The 19,185-nt window shown below is 39.6% G+C and overlaps 3 protein-coding genes across 3 annotated transcripts in view; 1 reads left to right on the top strand and 2 right to left on the bottom strand.

Moving 5' to 3' along the window:
• Positions 1–2,853, bottom strand: LOC135263816 (vitelline membrane outer layer protein 1 homolog). The gene is made up of 4 exons (XM_064352646.1): positions 2,635–2,853; positions 2,100–2,212; positions 1,542–1,860; positions 1–138 (listed from the first exon to the last, which is right to left on the bottom strand). The coding sequence occupies exons 1-3, from the start codon at positions 2,851–2,853 to the stop codon at positions 1,563–1,565; spliced, it is 630 nt and encodes a 209-aa protein (XP_064208716.1). The 3' UTR covers positions 1–138; positions 1,542–1,562.
• Positions 2,854–4,699: 1,846 nt separating this feature from the next.
• Positions 4,700–6,957, top strand: malsu1 (mitochondrial assembly of ribosomal large subunit 1). The gene is made up of 4 exons (XM_064348971.1): positions 4,700–5,103; positions 5,553–5,728; positions 6,131–6,212; positions 6,422–6,957. The coding sequence occupies exons 1-4, from the start codon at positions 4,797–4,799 to the stop codon at positions 6,574–6,576; spliced, it is 720 nt and encodes a 239-aa protein (XP_064205041.1). The 5' UTR covers positions 4,700–4,796; the 3' UTR covers positions 6,577–6,957.
• A 1,364-nt stretch (positions 6,958–8,321) lies between these two features.
• Positions 8,322–19,185, bottom strand: part of LOC135262105 (insulin-like growth factor 2 mRNA-binding protein 3) — a 29,169-nt gene continuing 18,305 nt past the window's right edge. The window contains exons 8-15 of the mRNA XM_064348959.1: positions 18,565–18,687; positions 18,338–18,473; positions 17,883–18,014; positions 13,475–13,591; positions 12,959–13,033; positions 12,451–12,582; positions 11,755–11,868; positions 8,322–10,696 (exon numbers count right to left, since the gene is read on the bottom strand). Of these exons, the coding sequence (XP_064205029.1) occupies positions 10,598–10,696; positions 11,755–11,868; positions 12,451–12,582; positions 12,959–13,033; positions 13,475–13,591; positions 17,883–18,014; positions 18,338–18,473; positions 18,565–18,687 (928 nt within the window). The 3' untranslated portion in view covers positions 8,322–10,597. The remainder of the gene's footprint in view (positions 10,697–11,754; positions 11,869–12,450; positions 12,583–12,958; positions 13,034–13,474; positions 13,592–17,882; positions 18,015–18,337; positions 18,474–18,564; positions 18,688–19,185) is intronic.

Below are 19,185 nucleotides of genomic sequence, written 5' to 3'. Positions count from 1 at the left end.
TTAGCTTTGTGCAACAGATGTCTTTATTAATTATTGATATTGCATTATCAATATCAGATTTTTACCAAATCTCCAAATCCCCAAGTGTTTGGAGGGGTGTGTACTGCCTGGCTCAGATGTGTTCCTCTCTTCTGGCAGCTGTGGGAATGATAAAAGGAACAAAGAAGTGATGTCGTTCTATTGTGGCAGGTATGAAAATGACATTTGATTAGCAACAGCAAAATAATAAGGCAAGTTAATGAGAGGAGTTTCCCCAGAAAGCTCTGGTTTGTGTCCATTTTTTAATTTTTTTTTTTGTTCTTCAGAAGTATTAATATAATTTTATTAAGGCTATAACCCATTTTATGGGCCTGTGTTGCCATACACAACGGACGTTTAGTGTAAATAAACACAAGATTCAAAGGACATGAATTGCTAAAGGCTTTCCCATTATACTGTATTCTTTCCAACCTGAAGTAATAACAAACACACAGTCATTTTTGGGTAGCAGCAATAAATTTGTTATTTTCCAAATAAACTCAAATTCTAGTTTGTTCCAGAAATTATTGTTTTTAATTCAAATTTATTGTGGGTCACTTTCTGTTCTAATTCATACATAATTCCAGAATTCATCTCAAGTTTGGGAAAAGGACATGAATTGAAAAACCAGAAACCATCTCTTGGAGTTACTTATCTATGTGATTTATGTATTCACCCAGTCATTTCAGTGGGTGTCCATTTTTTAATTTTTTTTTTTGTTCTTCAGAAGTATTAATATAATTTTATTAAGGCTATAACCCATTTTATGGGCCTGTGTTGCCATACACAACGGACGTTTAGTGTAAATAAACACAAGATTCAAAGGACATGAATTGCTAAAGGCTTTCCCATTATACTGTATTCTTTCCAACCTGAAGTAATAACAAACACACAGTCATTTTTGGGTAGCAGCAATAAATTTGTTATTTTCCAAATAAACTCAAATTCTAGTTTGTTCCAGAAATTATTGTTTTTAATTCAAATTTATTGTGGGTCACTTTCTGTTCTAATTCATACATAATTCCAGAATTCATCTCAAGTTTGGGAAAAGGACATGAATTGAAAAACCAGAAACCATCTCTTGGAGTTACTTATCTATGTGATTTATGTATTCACCCAGTCATTTCAGTGGGTTGTGTGGTGTTTTTTTCAAGAGAAGCTTAACGTGAATTACAGAAATGTAATGACACACATTTAAATGCAATCAAATAAAAATGGAATCATCATGGAATACTGATGGGTAAATCTTCTTTCAGTCAGGACAACTCATATATTTAGATTAAATATATTAATGAATATGAAATTTAAAATATGAATTTTTTTCATTTTGTGCAGCAAGAGTTTCCAGACTGAAATTGCTCTGCACATTTCATGCACAATGCTCATTTAAATCAGAACACTTGAAAACCACTCAAAACAATCGAAAAAAAGGCATTTAAGACTTCAGTTTTAAGAAAAGGCTCTCAGCTTCTCCTAAATTAGTCTCCATTGATTATTGCTCAGTTGACAGAAGAGGTCCTCACCGTGAGATCATTATGTCATCTCTAGGCACAACAGTGGAAACGCACATCATTGAGAGAGGAGTCATCTAGCCCACCCTGGTAAGGCTCCATCTTGGTCTCAATGCCACAGATGCCCGTGCCTAAGCAATTCTGGCTCCAGTGCCCGTACTCGCCCCAGTCCAATCCAGGGCCCTCCAGGATGGGGTTACTGCTGCAGCGGAACTTGATGTTGTTGGCTGCTGTGTCGTCCCCAAAAAGGCCTCTATGGGCCTCCACGCGGAGCTGGAAGGAGTTCAGGACACCGGAGGGGCACCACTGGGGATCCGACCAATCTCCATAACTGGGGAGGACCAGGGATAAAAATATTAGTGCACAGTGGGGTCCTGTCTCAGTCTTAGGCAAGTTTTGCTATTTAAATGGGTATAAATCTGGGTTTCAGGTTTGTTTTTACTTTTGTCTGAACAATACTGTCTCTAAATTATTATAGGCCTTTCTTCGGTCATGATAAGGCATAAATATCTACCGATGAGAAAGACTGCAACCCTGGAGGATGAGAGTTTGGCCTCAGCTCATGCTTACTGTCCAGTATGGGACTCCACTGTGTACATGAAGGACCTGTCTCCAAGTTTAGAGCAATACAGACGGATACCATTCAGTGCTGTGTCATCCAGACCATATTGATTGGGCTCCACCTAAAAGAATCAGAAAGCACACACACACACACACACACACATCATTTATATTCAAATTCAATGAGACTTAATTCTGTGATGTAGGAGAGTTCATATATTTTTTCATGCAAACATGAAAAAAGCACAGATTTCTGGAAGAGTGTGGAAAATGTGCAGACAAGTTTTGATGTATCAGTAGGGTAGTAAAGTTACTATATGTTTACACACTTGCGTAGTGGGATGTAAGGGTGGGTAAAGGAGTATAGAAGGTTGTAGGTGAGTGTGCATATATGTAAAATATGTGATGTGCAAAAATATGAGCATAAGAGTGTATAGTTGAGTGTGTAAATGTGTTAAGGGTGTAGACGTGTGTAAAGGTAAGCATGTGTGTGTGTGTACATATGTGTGAGAGAATATGTCACATATATTGGACTGTGTTTTACCCGCAGACTGAAGCCCACAGCGTAGAATCCTTCAGGACACATCTCTGGCCATGTCCAGTTTCCGAACTCTTCCCCATTGAGCACAGTGAGGAGGCTTTGGTAGTTTCGCCCACTGAATCTGGTACTGGCTTTCTCAACAAATGGCTTTGCCTCTGTGTTGCATGAACCACGGTTGATGATGGATAGGACAGAGATGGCAGCAAAGAAGAACCACATCATGTTGACCTGACACGCATACAGACAGAGAGAGAGACAGAGCAGTCAAACTAGGCCGGGAATACATACACATTGCATTTTTATATTCACTACACACTGCCAAAACAGGGAACAAACAAGACCCTAACTTGTTATCAGCATTAATAATTTACAGTGTAGAGAACTGCTATGGGAAGAAACAGCTGTCATGGTATAACATCAAATAACTTCAAAGAGTTGCATGAAAAAGTATGGTCTTGTCACAAAATTGCAGAATTAAATGTTCAAAGTTCTTCTTTTGTCTTTCATTTCAGTATTCAAATAAAACTTTCTGCATATGTGTAATTACTACTACTTGGTGATTAATGCAGACATTCATTCACAAGCATCATCATATTTATAGATATATAGTATTCTATATATATATATATATATATATATATGCGTGTGTGTGTGTAGAATACTCTCAATAATGTAATAATATGTGAGCAATAATATGTAATAATACTCTCTACATATTAAATAGTTAATGTAAGGAATAATGTCATTTATTCAAAGGCATTGTTGTCATGGGTGATTTATTATACAGCATTAAAGATTAAAGAGTATGCATACACATGCATTATGATTTGTAGAATATCTCAGAGCAAAACACAGTATTTTGAATACAAATCTTTAGGGCAGAAACTCATCTATATATCACGGTGGTCTGGTAAGTTAGTGCAGTCAGAAGACTTAGGATCAATCGTTAACCTGTGAGAATGGATGAAAAACCTGCGTGTCTGGATGAGTCAGTTGTCAGTCATTGGTAAGCACACAAATGTCATGAGCATATATCCATATATATATATATAGAGAGAGAGAGAGAGAGAGAGAGAGAGAGAGAGAGAGAGAGAGAGAGAGAGAGAGAGAGAGAGAGCTTTTTTTATAGAAGGCTTTTTTAGGCTGCTAGAATCAATGTTTTCCAGGTAAACACTGCTGTTTTTCCATGCAGCTGTTTAAATTCATGGTCCCTGCTGTTCAAGGCTAACACTAAAGCACCTATCTCTACAGAAATAAATGATGTGTATTATGCAATTTGCCTGAAAGCAATAGAAGTCTTTGTTTGAGAGAACCTGATGTAGAAATACTGTGAATTATGATATTATTTTTTCCATACATTTTCTTGAACTGCTTATTCCTGGTCAGGGTTCTGGGGGGTATCATCGTGTACTGTCTTGCTATGAGGCAACAGTACTATTCACTGCACCACTCTGCCACCCAGATTTATTATTATTAGTAGTAGTAGTAGTAGTAGTATTGCAGTTGTTCATGTCCTTGGTAAAGAAAAAACTGCATAAAAGAAACGGTATAGTTAATGTGCTACATTTCTCAAAAAATGGGGAAATTATATTATTTTATACCAACACAATCGCTCAGAGAATTGTTGTTCAATAAGTAATCATTTTTTTTCCCAGAAATGTAGGTACCAAATTGACTGGCACTTCTGCACCTTCCCTTTATAAGGATAAAACTACTGAGTCATCTTCTATAATCATTTATATGACTGCCAAACATATGGGGGTGAAGTGCTTTGACCATTTCTCCAGAATCTTTCAAGATTCTTCTGGTCCTTCAGTCTGCCGTTGTGGACTGTCCTCTTCAATTCAAATTACAAATTTCTTTAACAGGTTGAGTCCAGAGACTGAGACAGTCACAGGAAAACAGTCATTTTGAGGTCAGATACCCATTTGCGGCCAAATTTTAGCTTTGGGGCGCCCTGTGGCTCTTGCTGAATGTGTGAATAATTCGGGCGCTAGGACACTAGGCTCTGATTGAGTTTTAAATTCAAATTACAACGTTAGGGGGCGGTATCGCGTCTGTTTGCACCTTCGAATGTGCGCAGTCTCCGGTAGTACAACTTCCTGTTATGAGAAGGTACGATCATACCAATGCATTAAAGACAGGCCTTTACGGGATAGATAAGTATGCTTTTTTGTGCGCGTACGCTTAGGTCCACAAAAAGATTTTTGCCAAAAATATTTATTCAAGATGTTATGAACGTGAACCCCAAATATTTAAAAATTCCACCGGTAAACTTAGAAGTTCAACACAGTATCTTTCGCGTGTGTCGGTACACATGGCTTGCATCGCGGAGAAATCAGTTGCACACTTCAGATGTGCGGTTTTATACAGATATTTACCGTAACACGAGTGATATAACTGAACACAGCTCCAGCACGTTGGAAGAGCAAAAATACGCAGACTCGGAGACAGAGAAAGCCCCGAGACACCGTGAGTATAGCCTAAGTAGTTATGTGGCTAACATTGTCTATCTTGACATTGACTTAATTCACGGTGAAATAATCAAGGAAGGTTGGTGAAAATTGTGTTTTCCCCCCTTAAATCTTTTGACTCAATGCAGGTGTAAACAAACTGGTTTGTTGCTTTTAACTCTGTCTATGAGCTCTGTATATTCCACAAATTGTTTAGTTGGAGTGATTACGTGTTCATGTTAGCAAATTGGATCGCAGATTCAAATTATTTCAAATTGTGATTGGAAAACCTGTATACATATCCGGTACTGAGTTTGAGGACCTGGTAGGCTACAGCGAGCCAGCTGTCCTGCTAGCTTTTGGATGTCCTTGTTTGTGTGGGTTGTGTTATATAGCCCAAAATAAGAATTTCGAATAAGCTTATCAGTTCTTCTCAATTTATCTGTATGTTCTTGCCTTTTCTCACAGGTACCCAGCATGTGTTTAACATTGACGTCCTGGTGTCACTTCTCCGCCAGGAAAATGCTGCCGATATCTGTGTTATCAAAGTACCTAAGGAGATAAAATACACCGACTACTTTGTTGTTGTCAGCGGATTTTCAACACGGCATCTCCGAGCAATGGCATTCTACACGATCAAAGTGGTAGCTGGCTATTGGCTTGTTTCAAGTCATATTTTATTTATACTCAAAATGTGTAGCAGTTTACCTGCAAAAATTGCACCCTTCAGAATTTTTACTGGGAGACTTGAAAAATGTAGAAAATGTATAAGAGTCAGCGGAATATGCAGGATTTAAAAAATAATCTGCATGCATTATATTTTTAAGATTGTCTACGTTTTCTGCAACAATCAGGGTCAACAGGGACATGTAGCTAGTATTCACATCATACAAATACAATGAAGTAAGCTCCACAAAATTACTTCTGTTATACCAAAGTGAAATATATATTTAAGTAAAGTTGTATTTTTTGTTGTCATTTATTGTGTAATTTATAGGGGTGCAGATATTTTTCATGGAATATGACTGTTTTACTCTGTTTGGCAGTACAAATACCTCAGGCAAGACAGCGATCCACATGTCCGAATTGAGGGCAAGGATACTGAGGATTGGATGTGCGTCGATTTTGGTAAGTCAAGCTACTTCACACCAGGAGTACACGTACCTATAAAAGTAAAGATTAATACATAATGATGACATTTTCTAATTGAATAAACAGGGTTGTGGGTTCATCATTTAACTTTTTTTGTTATTCATGGGATGGGAACAGTTTGGACTCAGGTGAGAGGCGTGGGCTTGTGACAAACACTGTTCTTTGTCCACCTCATCCTTCCCTAGGTGACATCGTGGTTCATTTCATGCTGCCAGAAACCAGGGAGGTCTATGAGCTTGAGAAGCTGTGGGCTCTGCGGTCCTTCGACGAACAGCTGAGTGCCATCCCACCAGAAACGCTTCCCAAGGATTTTATCTATGAAGCAGAACTCCCAAAGTGACACAGCCACCTCTGTGGGGGGTGTTGGGTGTGTCTTTGTACTGCAGTCAAAGACAGTTAAAATGTCATGTTGGGATTTGACCTTGGATGTGAATCACTTCACAGACGACTCCTTTTTGGACAGTAATCCCTTGATAGAGTTCATTAACGGAACAGTTGTACATCGGAGTGGGTGTTGCTCTTTAGCAGATTTTGACCTGGATGGATGGCATTTATATGCCGTTTGGTTGTCTGTACGTTTTGGCACACCAGTTTTGAGTATTGTGACAGTTTAAGAGAAGTTCTACTTAGTAAGGTGAATGGGCAAAGGATTGTTTTATTGATTGTTTTTTTTTCCAGTTTTTGGTTTGTGGATATGGATTTAAATAAAATATTAACTCTACATTGTGAAGCATTGTGTATTAAATGACACTAAATATTTTCTATTTAATTTTAAAATTTGAGTGCCAAATTTGTATAGAAGGCTGAATTGTCCTTTTAGACCATATAGTTCTACTTAAGTGAATTCCACTATTAAAAGGATGGTTGGAACTTTAAAACAAACATGTGGAATGAATGTTCACAAAATACCAGACCCAGGAAAGAAGGTCCAACTTGGTGTACTGAAGTAAAGATTTTCATAAATGGTTTTAATCTGGCTCATTGCAATCAATGTTTCTTTAAATAAAATTCTTTTTAAAACTCCATATTCATAAACTTAACAAATATCAATAGCTATGCAACCCTGCTTGCTGATGGTTGAAGAGAAATGTTTCTGGACTTGGTTAGTACTTGAATGGAAAGCGAAAATTGGGACATTTTCCCATGGCCCAGTAAGGGACAGTTTTCCTCTGGGCCAAGCTCTAAACCAATGCCCTTCAGCAATGATGAGGACACTGCTGTAAGAGTTACAAAGTTAGCCCTTTAGACCAAGGGTGGAGAAAGGGGGGATTTCATTCAAAGTTCAATCATGTATATGGTCCGACATTTTAATTGCATTACTTGCTAAGTGATGAGCAATATAAGTGACAGCTCATGAAGACTGTCCTTGTGTCATTACAAAAGGTTTTACTCTGGTCTAATCTACAAGTGAACAAGCATTGGTCTGCTGAGCCAGGGGGAAATGCATACACAGTGTCCCTCCAGGATCATATGACATCAGCAACAGGGATTGTGGGATAGAAGGGTTGTAAAAAGGTAGGAAATGTAACTTTTTTTTGGTCTTTCAATGTCCTAACCAAATTTCCCATCTCACATATGGCCATGTTTATTAAATAAGCTTGATTTAATAAGTTACTAGCACTTCCATTCTTAGTCTCTGATGGTGTGCAGGTTTTGAAAGTAGCTTCTGTGAATCACCAGGTGGGGGCGACATGGTGTATTCAGGAGGTCAGTGGATGTACACAAATACATTACTTCTACATCTCTTAATCTGTATGGTTTATAGTACAAAGCAAATCAATATTTAGGATGAGTTACAATTTTACATGAAAACTAAGTAGTGAAAGGGACTAATGTGGCTTAGATATAACTTCAATTATATTTGCAAATATCCTGGCCAGGTCTCTGCTACAGTGTTGGGAATCATACATTTCTCCATTAGTTTCATTTAAAAACAACCTTAAGAAAAGTATCATGGCCACGCTGAATTAAACCGGCAACCTCTGGGGTTCCATATCCCCAACACCGCAAGTACCACCATTCGCCGCCTGAAAAGGAAACCAGCAAACACACAATTTAAAAATGAGTAAATACAGAGGCAACATCTGGAGAACACCTGTCTTTATTCGGAGGCATTTGACAAGTGGAGATGCATTAGGGCCACAAGTAGTCTGAAGGAATGATTCATGCTTAACAGGATCATGATCATCACTGCTTCCTAACCATTCCCCAAATCCAGTCATTAAATAAAGATTTCACACCTTACAGCCAAGTTATGCAAAAAGAAAAAGTTCAATTGAAAGAGAAAGAAATGCAGCAACCCAAAAACAAAAAAAAAAACAAACAAAGCAGGAAACAAAAGGCAGACCTTTGTCTGTTCCAAAAGCATACTTCGGAGTTGAACAACTGAACATTTATTTGTCCAAGTACAAGTCAGTCTACCCTTATGTGAAAGCCGTAGCCAATTATGAACATATTCTAAAACTACAACATTTAAAAATCGATTACTAAATGCAGGCAAACATCAGGTAATTGTGATTACTGTCCTTTCAGTTCTGATCTGTCAAACAAGAATTTTTGGGAAGTTATCCTAAACCTTGAGTAGAAATACGCCTCTAAATCGACATGTGACTAAGAGGTAGATCAAAAACAACACACGTGCCCCTCCTGTCTGTGCAACACGATGCACTTTTTCTCATGCAGAGGCATCCCGAAGGACAGAGGTAACCGGGGGGCGAGAGGCGCCACCATGTGGACCATTACGCCGCTACAACTGAGGTAGATCAACTTCCGCCATTTAAAAAGGGAGAAAAAAAGCACGAATGCACAATGTTCGCTAATCAAGTCATTCTGCACGAAACAAGTTGGTTAAAAATTTCATTTCTTAAGTTCTATTCTTGCCTTTTGGATTAAAATAAGAATTTAAACTACTATGCAAGTATCCAAACATGACTGCCCTGGAGAGCAAGCCCATGAGGGAAGGCTTGCCTGCCTGCCTTTTACAATAGCTGGGAGTATACACTTATCATGCAGCAGACACACCTTTAAATCATAATGTGATCAAAAAAATCTTTCCCCCCCAATACAGCAAGTAACAACTGAAATTAAACTATGAAGCGGTGTACTTGCGGTAGTCTAACATCTAAAAAGTTTTTATTTTTATTTTTTTTAAACGTGTAATCGGGTCAAAGTCCAAATAAACAAATGTTCTCTCTGTCAAACTGATCACTTTAGAAAGGAGGCAGAGGTGGGCAATGGTCCAGAGGACCACCACCAACCATCCTAAATCCTGACTTCTTACCACCACCATCACAACCCACTCAAAACCAACATTACAACATAAACACTCATTTCTAACTGTCACAATCTCCAAACTAAACCCCCAAAAAATAGCACTGATGCCAAATGCAATGTTATTCCTGGGCATGTTTACATTTTGCAAAATGTACTGTCCAGAGAACCGAGAACCATAGGAAAATGGAAGCAATTTAATACAACACTCAAAGGTGCTGCAACTTTTCATCCCTGCTAAATATCTCATGTACACATACTTATCTATACATGCTCATTACATGTACATGTGTGTGTAAAACAGGAGTTGAGCTGATCAAATTTATAATTTTCTTATAAAAATAAAACGCTCAAGAAATATTAGCTTTATAAAGTATATAAAAATACCACAACGCAAATCAAAACAAACATTTCTCATATACACATATATTTTTTTTTGTTCTGAGGTATTAAGCCTGAGGTAGTTTAGTAGAAAGTATATTAACTGTATTCCCTGGCCAACACCATTCAACACATCCCTCTAGGTTACTCCGATGGTGGTTGTATGCACATATAAAATCCACCTGAATTTATAAAATGCCACTATCAATACTGGGACAAGATACTTCCCATTTCCGCTATAGCGGGTATTCTATGGTACCCCCTTCCCCACCCCCACCCCCTTTACAAACCCCCCCTCCTTAACCCACCCTGACATAAGGAGCTATGAGAGAAATGTTTTTTTCACAATCCACAGAGATCAAAAGAGAAAGCGTCATTAACCTATAACACACCATTCAGAAGGACAAATCCTGTTGGGGGAGTGAGGTGGCAATTAAAGAACAGCAGCAGGGCAGCAAAGAGGTCTTTCATTCTTTTGCCCCACCCTAAACCCCCCCCCCTTCCCCTCCCCTCCCCTCATTTCCTGAAGTTCATTGGGGCTGAGTCCAGCCCAGCAGGGTACTTGAAGCCGTCACTAAGGGGCAGCACCATGGGTGGCAAGGGGGAGGAGAGAGCTCCTTCGTCATCCTCGCTGCGGTTAAAAGCCACTCCTTCCTCTTTGGTCTGCTGTCTATCTCCTTGATGAGCTTAGGTATTGCCTCAAATCCCTGCTACTTCCTCCTCTGGGGGGGCTGGCCCCCAGGCATGGGCTTCTGCTGCTGCTGCCGTTGTACCTGGGACAAGATTTCCTGAATTTTTCGCTGAGCAAGCTGCAAGAGGGAGAAGGGAAAACAAAATGTGTCACGTGCCATCTGATATTTCACTATACACTTAACATCACATATGACATTTATAAAAGTGTGAGAAACTAACTTGAGAGGCAACCAGAGTACATTTTACCATCGTTAGGTTATCAACCAAATATATATATATATATATATATATATATATATATATATGAGCTCCATAATGTTGGAATAAGACTTATTTTCTTGATTTGGCTCTGTACTTCACAATTCTGATTTGTAATAAAGCAATTCGCATGCGATTAAACTACACATCCAAGCACCATCCACTGAATTTGGAGGCATTTGCTTGAACATGAGCAGATAAGTACTTCTATACACTTGAGAATTCATTCTGCTGCTGCTATCAGCAGTTACATCAACATCCTGAGCTATGTTGCAGGGGCGACATAGCTCAGGAGGTAAGAGCGATTGTCTGGCAGTCGGAGGGTTGCCGGTTCAAACCCCGCCCTGGGCGTGTCGAAGTGTCCTTGAGCAAGACATGTAACCCCTAACTGCTCTGGCGAATGAGAGGCATCAATTGTAAAGCGCTTTGGATAAAAGCGCTATATAAATGCAGTCCATTTACCATTTGCTATTTAAGTGAGACAGTACCGCAATTATTAATGCCCAAACCGTAACACCCCCACCACCATGTTTCACAGATGAGGGGGGGTGTTTTGGATCTTGGACAGTTCCTTTTGGAAGATGCTCAGTACCTGGTGATGTCTAAGGGTCACAGACTTCAAGCAGTCATTCCATGCAAAGGATATGTGACAAAGTACTAAACATTACTACTTTCATTTACATAACATACGTCCCAAACATTATGGTGCCGTGAAATAGGGGGTCAAATGTATAAAAAGTGCTGTAATTTCTACATGGTGAAACCAAAATTCATAAAGTGCATGCAAATGTGCAATTTAACCAAATCAAGAAAAAAAGTCTTTGTCCCGAAAATTATTAAACTGTGTGTGATCATCCAAATATTACATAAATACATGCACATATATTCCATTTCAATAAAAAAAATAATAAAATACCTGACTGGCATAGAAGTGACCAGTGATTTTGACGATGACTTGATCATTCTCATCTGGTGTCTGATCTCTTGGGACAACCACCTCTGCACTAGATAGGTTTTGCAGCTCATTCACCTGGAAGAATATATCTGTGATTACTGAACTGCATATTTAAATGAACCAGACGGCTTTAACATTTAGCAATAGCACTACTAGCATGCTCACTCCCATGGGCTCCTCAGGCTGCCCTGAGAACCTCTATTTACTGGAAGGATGGCAGACATCTTGGGAATCTTAAATACCCATAATATTAATGATAGTTGTACAGACTCACAAGTCTGATTTCTGAAAAGCATGAAATTAAAAAAAAAAGAATAAAATAATAATAATAATAACAATAATAATAATATAAATTACAAAAAAAGTCATAGGCCATCACTAATTAGGTTCCAATTAACTGCATATGAGGTAAACAAAATGTCATGCAATTTATTTGAGCAGTTGGGTATGTTCTCCACACTACTTCCGTACTCACACCTATCTTAATTAGGAGACCTACAACAACAGATTTAAACATGGGGCAAATGCAAAAGAATTAGCCAAAAGGCCTGTGTGGTCAGGAACCATTTTGATGTTCTATGTCCAAATCTGGGATGTGAAACTTTTCACTCACCCCTCACACTACTTCTCAGAGGATCATGCAACAGGCAGACTTACCGTTTTGCCACCTTTGCCTATTACCCTGCCAGCAGCAGATGATGGCACTTTAATTTGGGCCTCCAGCTTCACTTCCTCCTTGGGTCCAAAGAAGTTCTCCTCTTTCAGCTTTCCAAAAATCCTTCCCTGAGCCTGCAGAGGGGTTGGAATCGCTACACTGTGAGTTTCGATGGCATGCAACTGCTTTTTTCAGACCCATTAGTAACCATTGTAGTTACGTTGCAAGATAACATTGTTACAAATGTGGATACATATTAGGCTCAATTATCATGATGATCAATCATCATTTTTTCTGTCATTTTATTTTAGTACTGTTTTTTCCACTCATTTACTGTCAGTGTAAATGTCCCTTTCTGCTTCCATGATGTACTGAATGTCCTATTATCATGACAGTTTCTCTTTAAGCATTGGCTAAATAAACAAATACATGGGCATCTTCAGAAAAAGCACAGTTGGTACAGAACATTCAGTAACAGAGAAAAGGATATCAAGGAACTATCAGACAGACCTTGAACTGAGCCTCTGCTGGGCCAGTAATGATCACCATTCTCTGGTTGGTATCGGGTCCATCAGCAGGAGCAATCTGGAACCACACATTACATTAATTAAGTCGATTAAATAAAAAGAATTTTTATTTATTTTGATATATATTTACAGGCCCCAAACCAAATGAAACTCCAATGTACAGGGTGATAAATGTGAGACTTGAATGTGAATTAATCCATGTCACATAAAACGTATAGACATACGAGGAATGTAATAATTTAATACATAAGACTAAATACTATGAGGTTTTTTTTTATTATTATGAAACATTAAAAACATGTTTAAACATTGATGTTTTCTTATAGTACATAAATTTAGGACAGCATAAGATGGTTTCGACAGCCTCATAAATATAGGTGTGTAAAATTATTTATTGGATAAATGTCAAATGTAACATTTAGTTTAATTAGAGATGTTAAAGGCATTTTATGTTACATCCCGTACTTCATACCAATGGCAGTACTACTGACTCACGTACCTTGATGGATGCTCCTGTAAGTCGCGACAGCTGCTTGATGTGCTGGCCCTGTTTTCCTATTATGGCTCCTACAGCCAGTGCTGGGATGAACAGGTGTACAGTCTCTGATTCTGGTGGCTGTACAGAGGTAACAGAAGATTAAGAAACAGGAGGGAGGAGCAGTGTTCAGATTGAAACATGAAATAACCAAGCCCATCCTAATTCACTAGAGACAAGCCTACATCAATTGCACTACAATCACTTTGCAGATACTCTTATCCAGAGTGACTTATAAAAGTGGAGAACATCAATTTCACTCTCAGGAGTACAAAAAGTGCAATGTCAATACTGAAGGCAGCTAAGAAGGCCCATTTAAAATACATAAAGTAAAGTGAACCAAACAAACCAACAACTAGTGTTGTAAATGCCACTATACAGCTAAACTATCTTCACAGCTATGTCTATAACATTATTCCCAATGGAAATCCAAATAAAATAAGGTGATAGGCTAAAGAAGGTCAGGGGAGCCATGGTGCAGTCTAAACAGCTGGCTCTTCAGTCTGCATGAGAAGATGGGTGGAGTTTCTGCTGCACTGACTGCAGTGAGGACCACATTCCACCACCAGGGGGCCAAAACAGACAGGAGACATTACTCAGAAAGGCATGAGCACGGGTAGCCACGTCACCAAAGATAGCAGAAGAGGCCTGGCTGGTGTGTAAAGTCCGATAATCTTTTCAACATACAATGGAGTGGTCCCTTCAGCTGCCCGGTAGGCTAGCACTGTAGTTTTGAATTTGATCTGAGCCAATATTGGTAGCCAGTGGAAGTAGATGAGAAAAGAACTGACATTTCTGAGCCTTGGGTTGTAGATGAGGCGAGCAACAGTATTTTTAAGCTGCTTATGTTGGAGGCAAGCAGCCCATTGAGAAGGGAGTTGCAGTACTCCAGATACTCCAGAAATTGCCAGGTCCTAGACTAAGCAGGGCTGAATAGGTGGCGAGGAAAGGGCAGATTGTTATCCAGTTCAACTCTGAGATTCCTAGCAGACAAACAGGAAAGCACTATGACGCCATCCTGGGTGAGCAGCAGGTGGGGGGAGGGGGTGAACATGGCCGGGAAGCACAGAATCTCCATTTCAGCTAAGCTGAGCTTTAAGCTCAGGATTTCAGACAGTTTTGCCCTGCATCATGGAACCTTCAGGGTCCGATTTCAGAATGGCACAGAATATTCTACAGTGAAACGTTACACTTTCTATTCCAATTCTAATACTCATTAACCTCTATAGAATACTTTGGCTGCCAATCATTATCAATATCAAAAAAAAATACGCTGTTTAAGGTATGCCTAATTTTTTATCATCTTCGTAAATCATACATTCAGGTACAAAGAAGTGGTGGCCAAGCAGAGAAGTCAATCAGCTAAAATTGAGCCCGCATCCAAAGAATCCGAAACAAGGATGTAGGCTCATCACTGTCGGACTACTGTTCCATATATAACCCATAGTTCTGCAGTCATAAGCTCACACCCACCAGTCACCAGTTCAAGCAGTATGAATGGATAAAGGGATTCAGTATGCGTCACATTAAAGTTAAGAGTCCTAATCTCTGAGGTGGTGGATTTAGGTTTTTCTTCATTGAAATCTTGTGATAAACCACCAGGACTCATATATAAGGAATACAAAACAGTACTTCCAAACTCTGGTCCTAGTAGAGCCCTGCATCTAGTTAGTAGGTTTGGGCTAGTTTTTGACTGAATACTGATCTGGGTTTGGATCATGTGACGGTCATATGCTGGACGTTCACCGCAAATGAAACAAAAAAAGGAACTTCTGTTCTAAAAATAATGGTACCTTTTTTCCACTGAAACTGGCGAGAGCGGCAGTTGAGTGAACACACTTAATTATTTAATTGCTACAGGCCCCGTGGCAATAAATCAACACAAGAGCAATTTCATTGCAATAAATCACTTTGACTAAAATATATATATAATGTAAAAGATACAATTCGACCAAAGAGATGTGAAATTAATTTCCTCTTTGTCCCACAATTATATCTTCAATACAAAGTTATTACACAAATGAATTATAGAAGATAACTGTTGAAAACTATAAAATAAAAATTATCTCCCGAGTAAGAGCTCTATAAAACACGATTAAGTGGGTACAGCTGCGACTCAAACCAGCACACACAAGGAAATACCCAAAGGAGGACCGGAAATCGCTGCTGGAAAACAATAACTGTTTCAAGAGGTTCCCCTCCTTCATGTATGTTTATCCAGTAACTCTGAAACATGCTCAAGCATGCACTGCAGACGTGATTAACTCAGGGGGAACAAAAAAAAAAACCACAAGACGGAGCTCAAGGTTACATAAGTCTCACATTCTGTTTGACGTAAGTGCACTTGGGTGGTTGAGTCGAGCTGTGGACCGAAGGGTGCACTTCTCTCTGCCACATATCTACACTGTAAGATTACACACAAACGCAGATTCTTGGCACGTTTAATGTACTAAGCTGTTTGGGAAACCAGGCAATTTCAGTGCAAGCGAGCAGCATACTTAAGCAAAGCACTCAGGGGGGGTAGCCCAGCTCAAGCTGCAAATAAGAGGGAACTGGGAGGCCGAGGGGTGCGGCATACTGTATACCACAACGAGCCACCACCACCCCACCAACCCTGCAATCCAGTCTCTCGTTCATTTGCATTATTGTCACGACACCATAACTAAAGCAGTGTATGGACAGGAAAACATCATATCAATATTATTTATATATATATATATATAAATATATATATATCCGTAAAACTAAAAATACATTGAACACAACACTAGCTTGAGCCAAAAAGGTCTATTTAGTCAGTTCCCCCCAATTCAGTTCAAACAATTTTACTCAATTGCATCACCTAACAGCCACAGCAGTATAATGTGCAACCTTGTACAGCAGTACACCAGGCTGATAAGATCATTTGTTGTGCTCTGATGATGTGAGACCCCAAAATGTATCAGTACACCTGATGCACAGATAATTAGTAGGCCACGCTCCCAAAGTAGTTCTGCATTTTGGAATACACAACACCGGTATTGATTGTGGTGCAGTACATTACAGAAAATGCAGCTGATCATATTACGTTTGTAATTCACTACAAAAGAAATATGCATGACATTTGAAATTAAAGTATGATTTTTTTTTTTTTTTTAAATGGATGTTTGCGCAACTGCAATGAAAAGCCCCAAGCAATTAGCAGGACACTGGCTGGCTAGTTACTGCAGAATGAAATGCTAGGAGTGTAGTAAGCTAGGTAATTAGCTGTATGAATGAAAATATGTCACTAACAATCCAGCTTGGTACACTTCACAATTCTCAAAGAGTTAATGGTAAGGAAGCTTTCAAACTAGCCCATTATTATAATGAACATCTGAAGTATAGTCAGCTGCGAATATGTAGGTGTTATAATGGAAGCAATCTAGCTAGCAAACCAGGCAGCTGTAGAAATTAAAATGTGTGATGATGGCATGTAGCTCTCACCCAGCTAACAAAATGTTCTCAGTGTCACTGGAAAGTTATATCAATGTTATAACATTACCACTACATTACAGAAACATTGTGAGAATGTTTTATGTTAGCAGGGATACTACCTAGCTAGCTATTAACATCAGGAATAGCAACAGAACAGCCAAATACTTACAGTATTAGATTCAACTTGAATTATTTCCTAGAGAATTGTTGATGCTGTTCAAGTATCACTGTGGATGTGTCCAGTTCAGTAATAAACTATTCCAATAGCAAGTTAATTTTTGTTGCACACTTAAGTGATACCAAGCAAGAAAGCCAATGCAAAATTAAAGTAAATACTGCAAATGCAAGACTCATTAAAAAACTTCTTCTAGCCAGTAAGGTTTTTTTTTTTTTTAAAGATGTGATCATTTGCCATCTTATTCCATCTTGGAAAAGTAGCCTACATTTGGATAAGGGAAGGCAATACTAGATTATAATGTATATAGTCCAAAGGTGCAGTGCCATATTCCAGTGACTCACTTCCGGTTATATCCATTTGGCAAAAATTATGGCAGTTGGGGACCTGGGAGTTTGTGAAAGACCAACATAATCTTCCTACATTCCATCTATAGAGCAGCCAGGCAGAGCCATGCAAAGCACTCTGGGAGGGGTCACTTACACCAGGGGCATGGCTGCCCACTGACACTGTGGATGCCCAAAATGCATCGATCCCAAATGGGCTCTACAGGAGAAAGGTACACATTACACGCCCTCAGTTACCTCGTATCACTGAACACAGGGGGGATGTACACATTAGACTGCCTACCCAACACCTCAAACACCTAACACCTAAACACCTCAAACACCTATCACCTAAAACACCTCAAACACAATCATACTCCCTTGTGCACTGAGGGGCAGGAGACAAACCACTCACTGAGAAGGAAGAGTGCACGGACTGCCCTCCCATTGAGGGTGCTGCCATCATGGAGGGGGCCATGACGGAGGACGAGGAGGGGAACAGACCCAGCGCATTCAGGTTCAGCCCTGGGATCAAATCTGACTGGAGCTGTGGAGAAGAGCATACACTACGTCAGTGCCAACACCATGGCAACAGACAATGGCAAAAACAAACAGAGAGGCTGCATTGCATAGGTTTGCCAACATATTGAGTCAATATAAAGTAATTACAAAGCATTTAGGATCTGCAGGAGTCCTCAGCTGTGTTCCAAATCAAGTCTCAATGGATTAATTGAAACAACTGACCTAATGGGAACCACTCATTTTTCAGGTTTCAGTTTCCAAGCTGGTGGAAAAGAAATTCTGTAACTCCTTGTTGCTATACTCTTCAGGACCACTTGAGAAAATATTATTGCAGCCCAACATACTTACATTGAGAGCAGCCATGTCGTTTTCGTAAGACTCCCTGATCTTCTTCATGACCTCCTCCTCAGCTCGGGCGCACGCCTCGATAGTCCCCGTCACAGTGATGGTTCTCTCCGGGTTATACAGTGACAGGTCCTGCAGACTAAGAGCACGCCAGAGGAGCGGGGTTCATTCTGGGCCTTTTAGCTGAAATGCTGAAAGAGTGGAAGAGTAAGGTGTGGGCGGCAACGTACGGGGAAATGGTAATCTTTGTATTTGTGTCCTGCTCGATCTTCTTCAGGTTCTTTCCTTCTTTGCCGATCAGTCGGCCAACAAAGTTGTTGTGCGCAAGGATCTTCAGAGGAATTTCTTCAGTGCTGAAACAAATCGGAATAGGATTTGAGTGTTCATGATTGCCCGGGTGATTATAATTTAACTTCAAATCCAAAAACACCCTGCGTGAAAATAAAATTGATCATAACATTTCCCAGGTAGACACGATATCACCCCACAGGGTTTTCCTTTTCCTTTTCACACAGGTATACAAGACACGCAAACAGGTTTGTAGAAATGCAGCCCACAGTATAAAAGCAAATCCAATGGCTGGCAGACCCACTGAGGAGTATGTTACTGGTCATGGTATGAGTCTGCTGGGTAAGCCCCCCCCCCCCCATCTCATCCCGCTGTGTACAATCCAAGTGCAATCCACCAAAACCATTTATTCACGTTTATTCACGTTCAGTGCCCCGATAGCTACAATATGCTGCCAAACCTATGAACGCTGTTCATAGGCAGCTGAATTCTAACATTTCTTTACAGGGCTGTACAACTTGACCCAACTTGTATCTACCCAATGCAAGTTGTGTGATCACTGG

The sequence above is a fragment of the Anguilla rostrata genome, chromosome 1, assembly GCF_018555375.3.
Source record: "Anguilla rostrata isolate EN2019 chromosome 1, ASM1855537v3, whole genome shotgun sequence".
Classification (NCBI taxonomy): Eukaryota; Metazoa; Chordata; class Actinopteri; order Anguilliformes; family Anguillidae; genus Anguilla; species Anguilla rostrata.
Note: the sequence above shows the minus strand (reverse complement) of the source record. Positions and strands in the feature narration are given on the sequence as shown.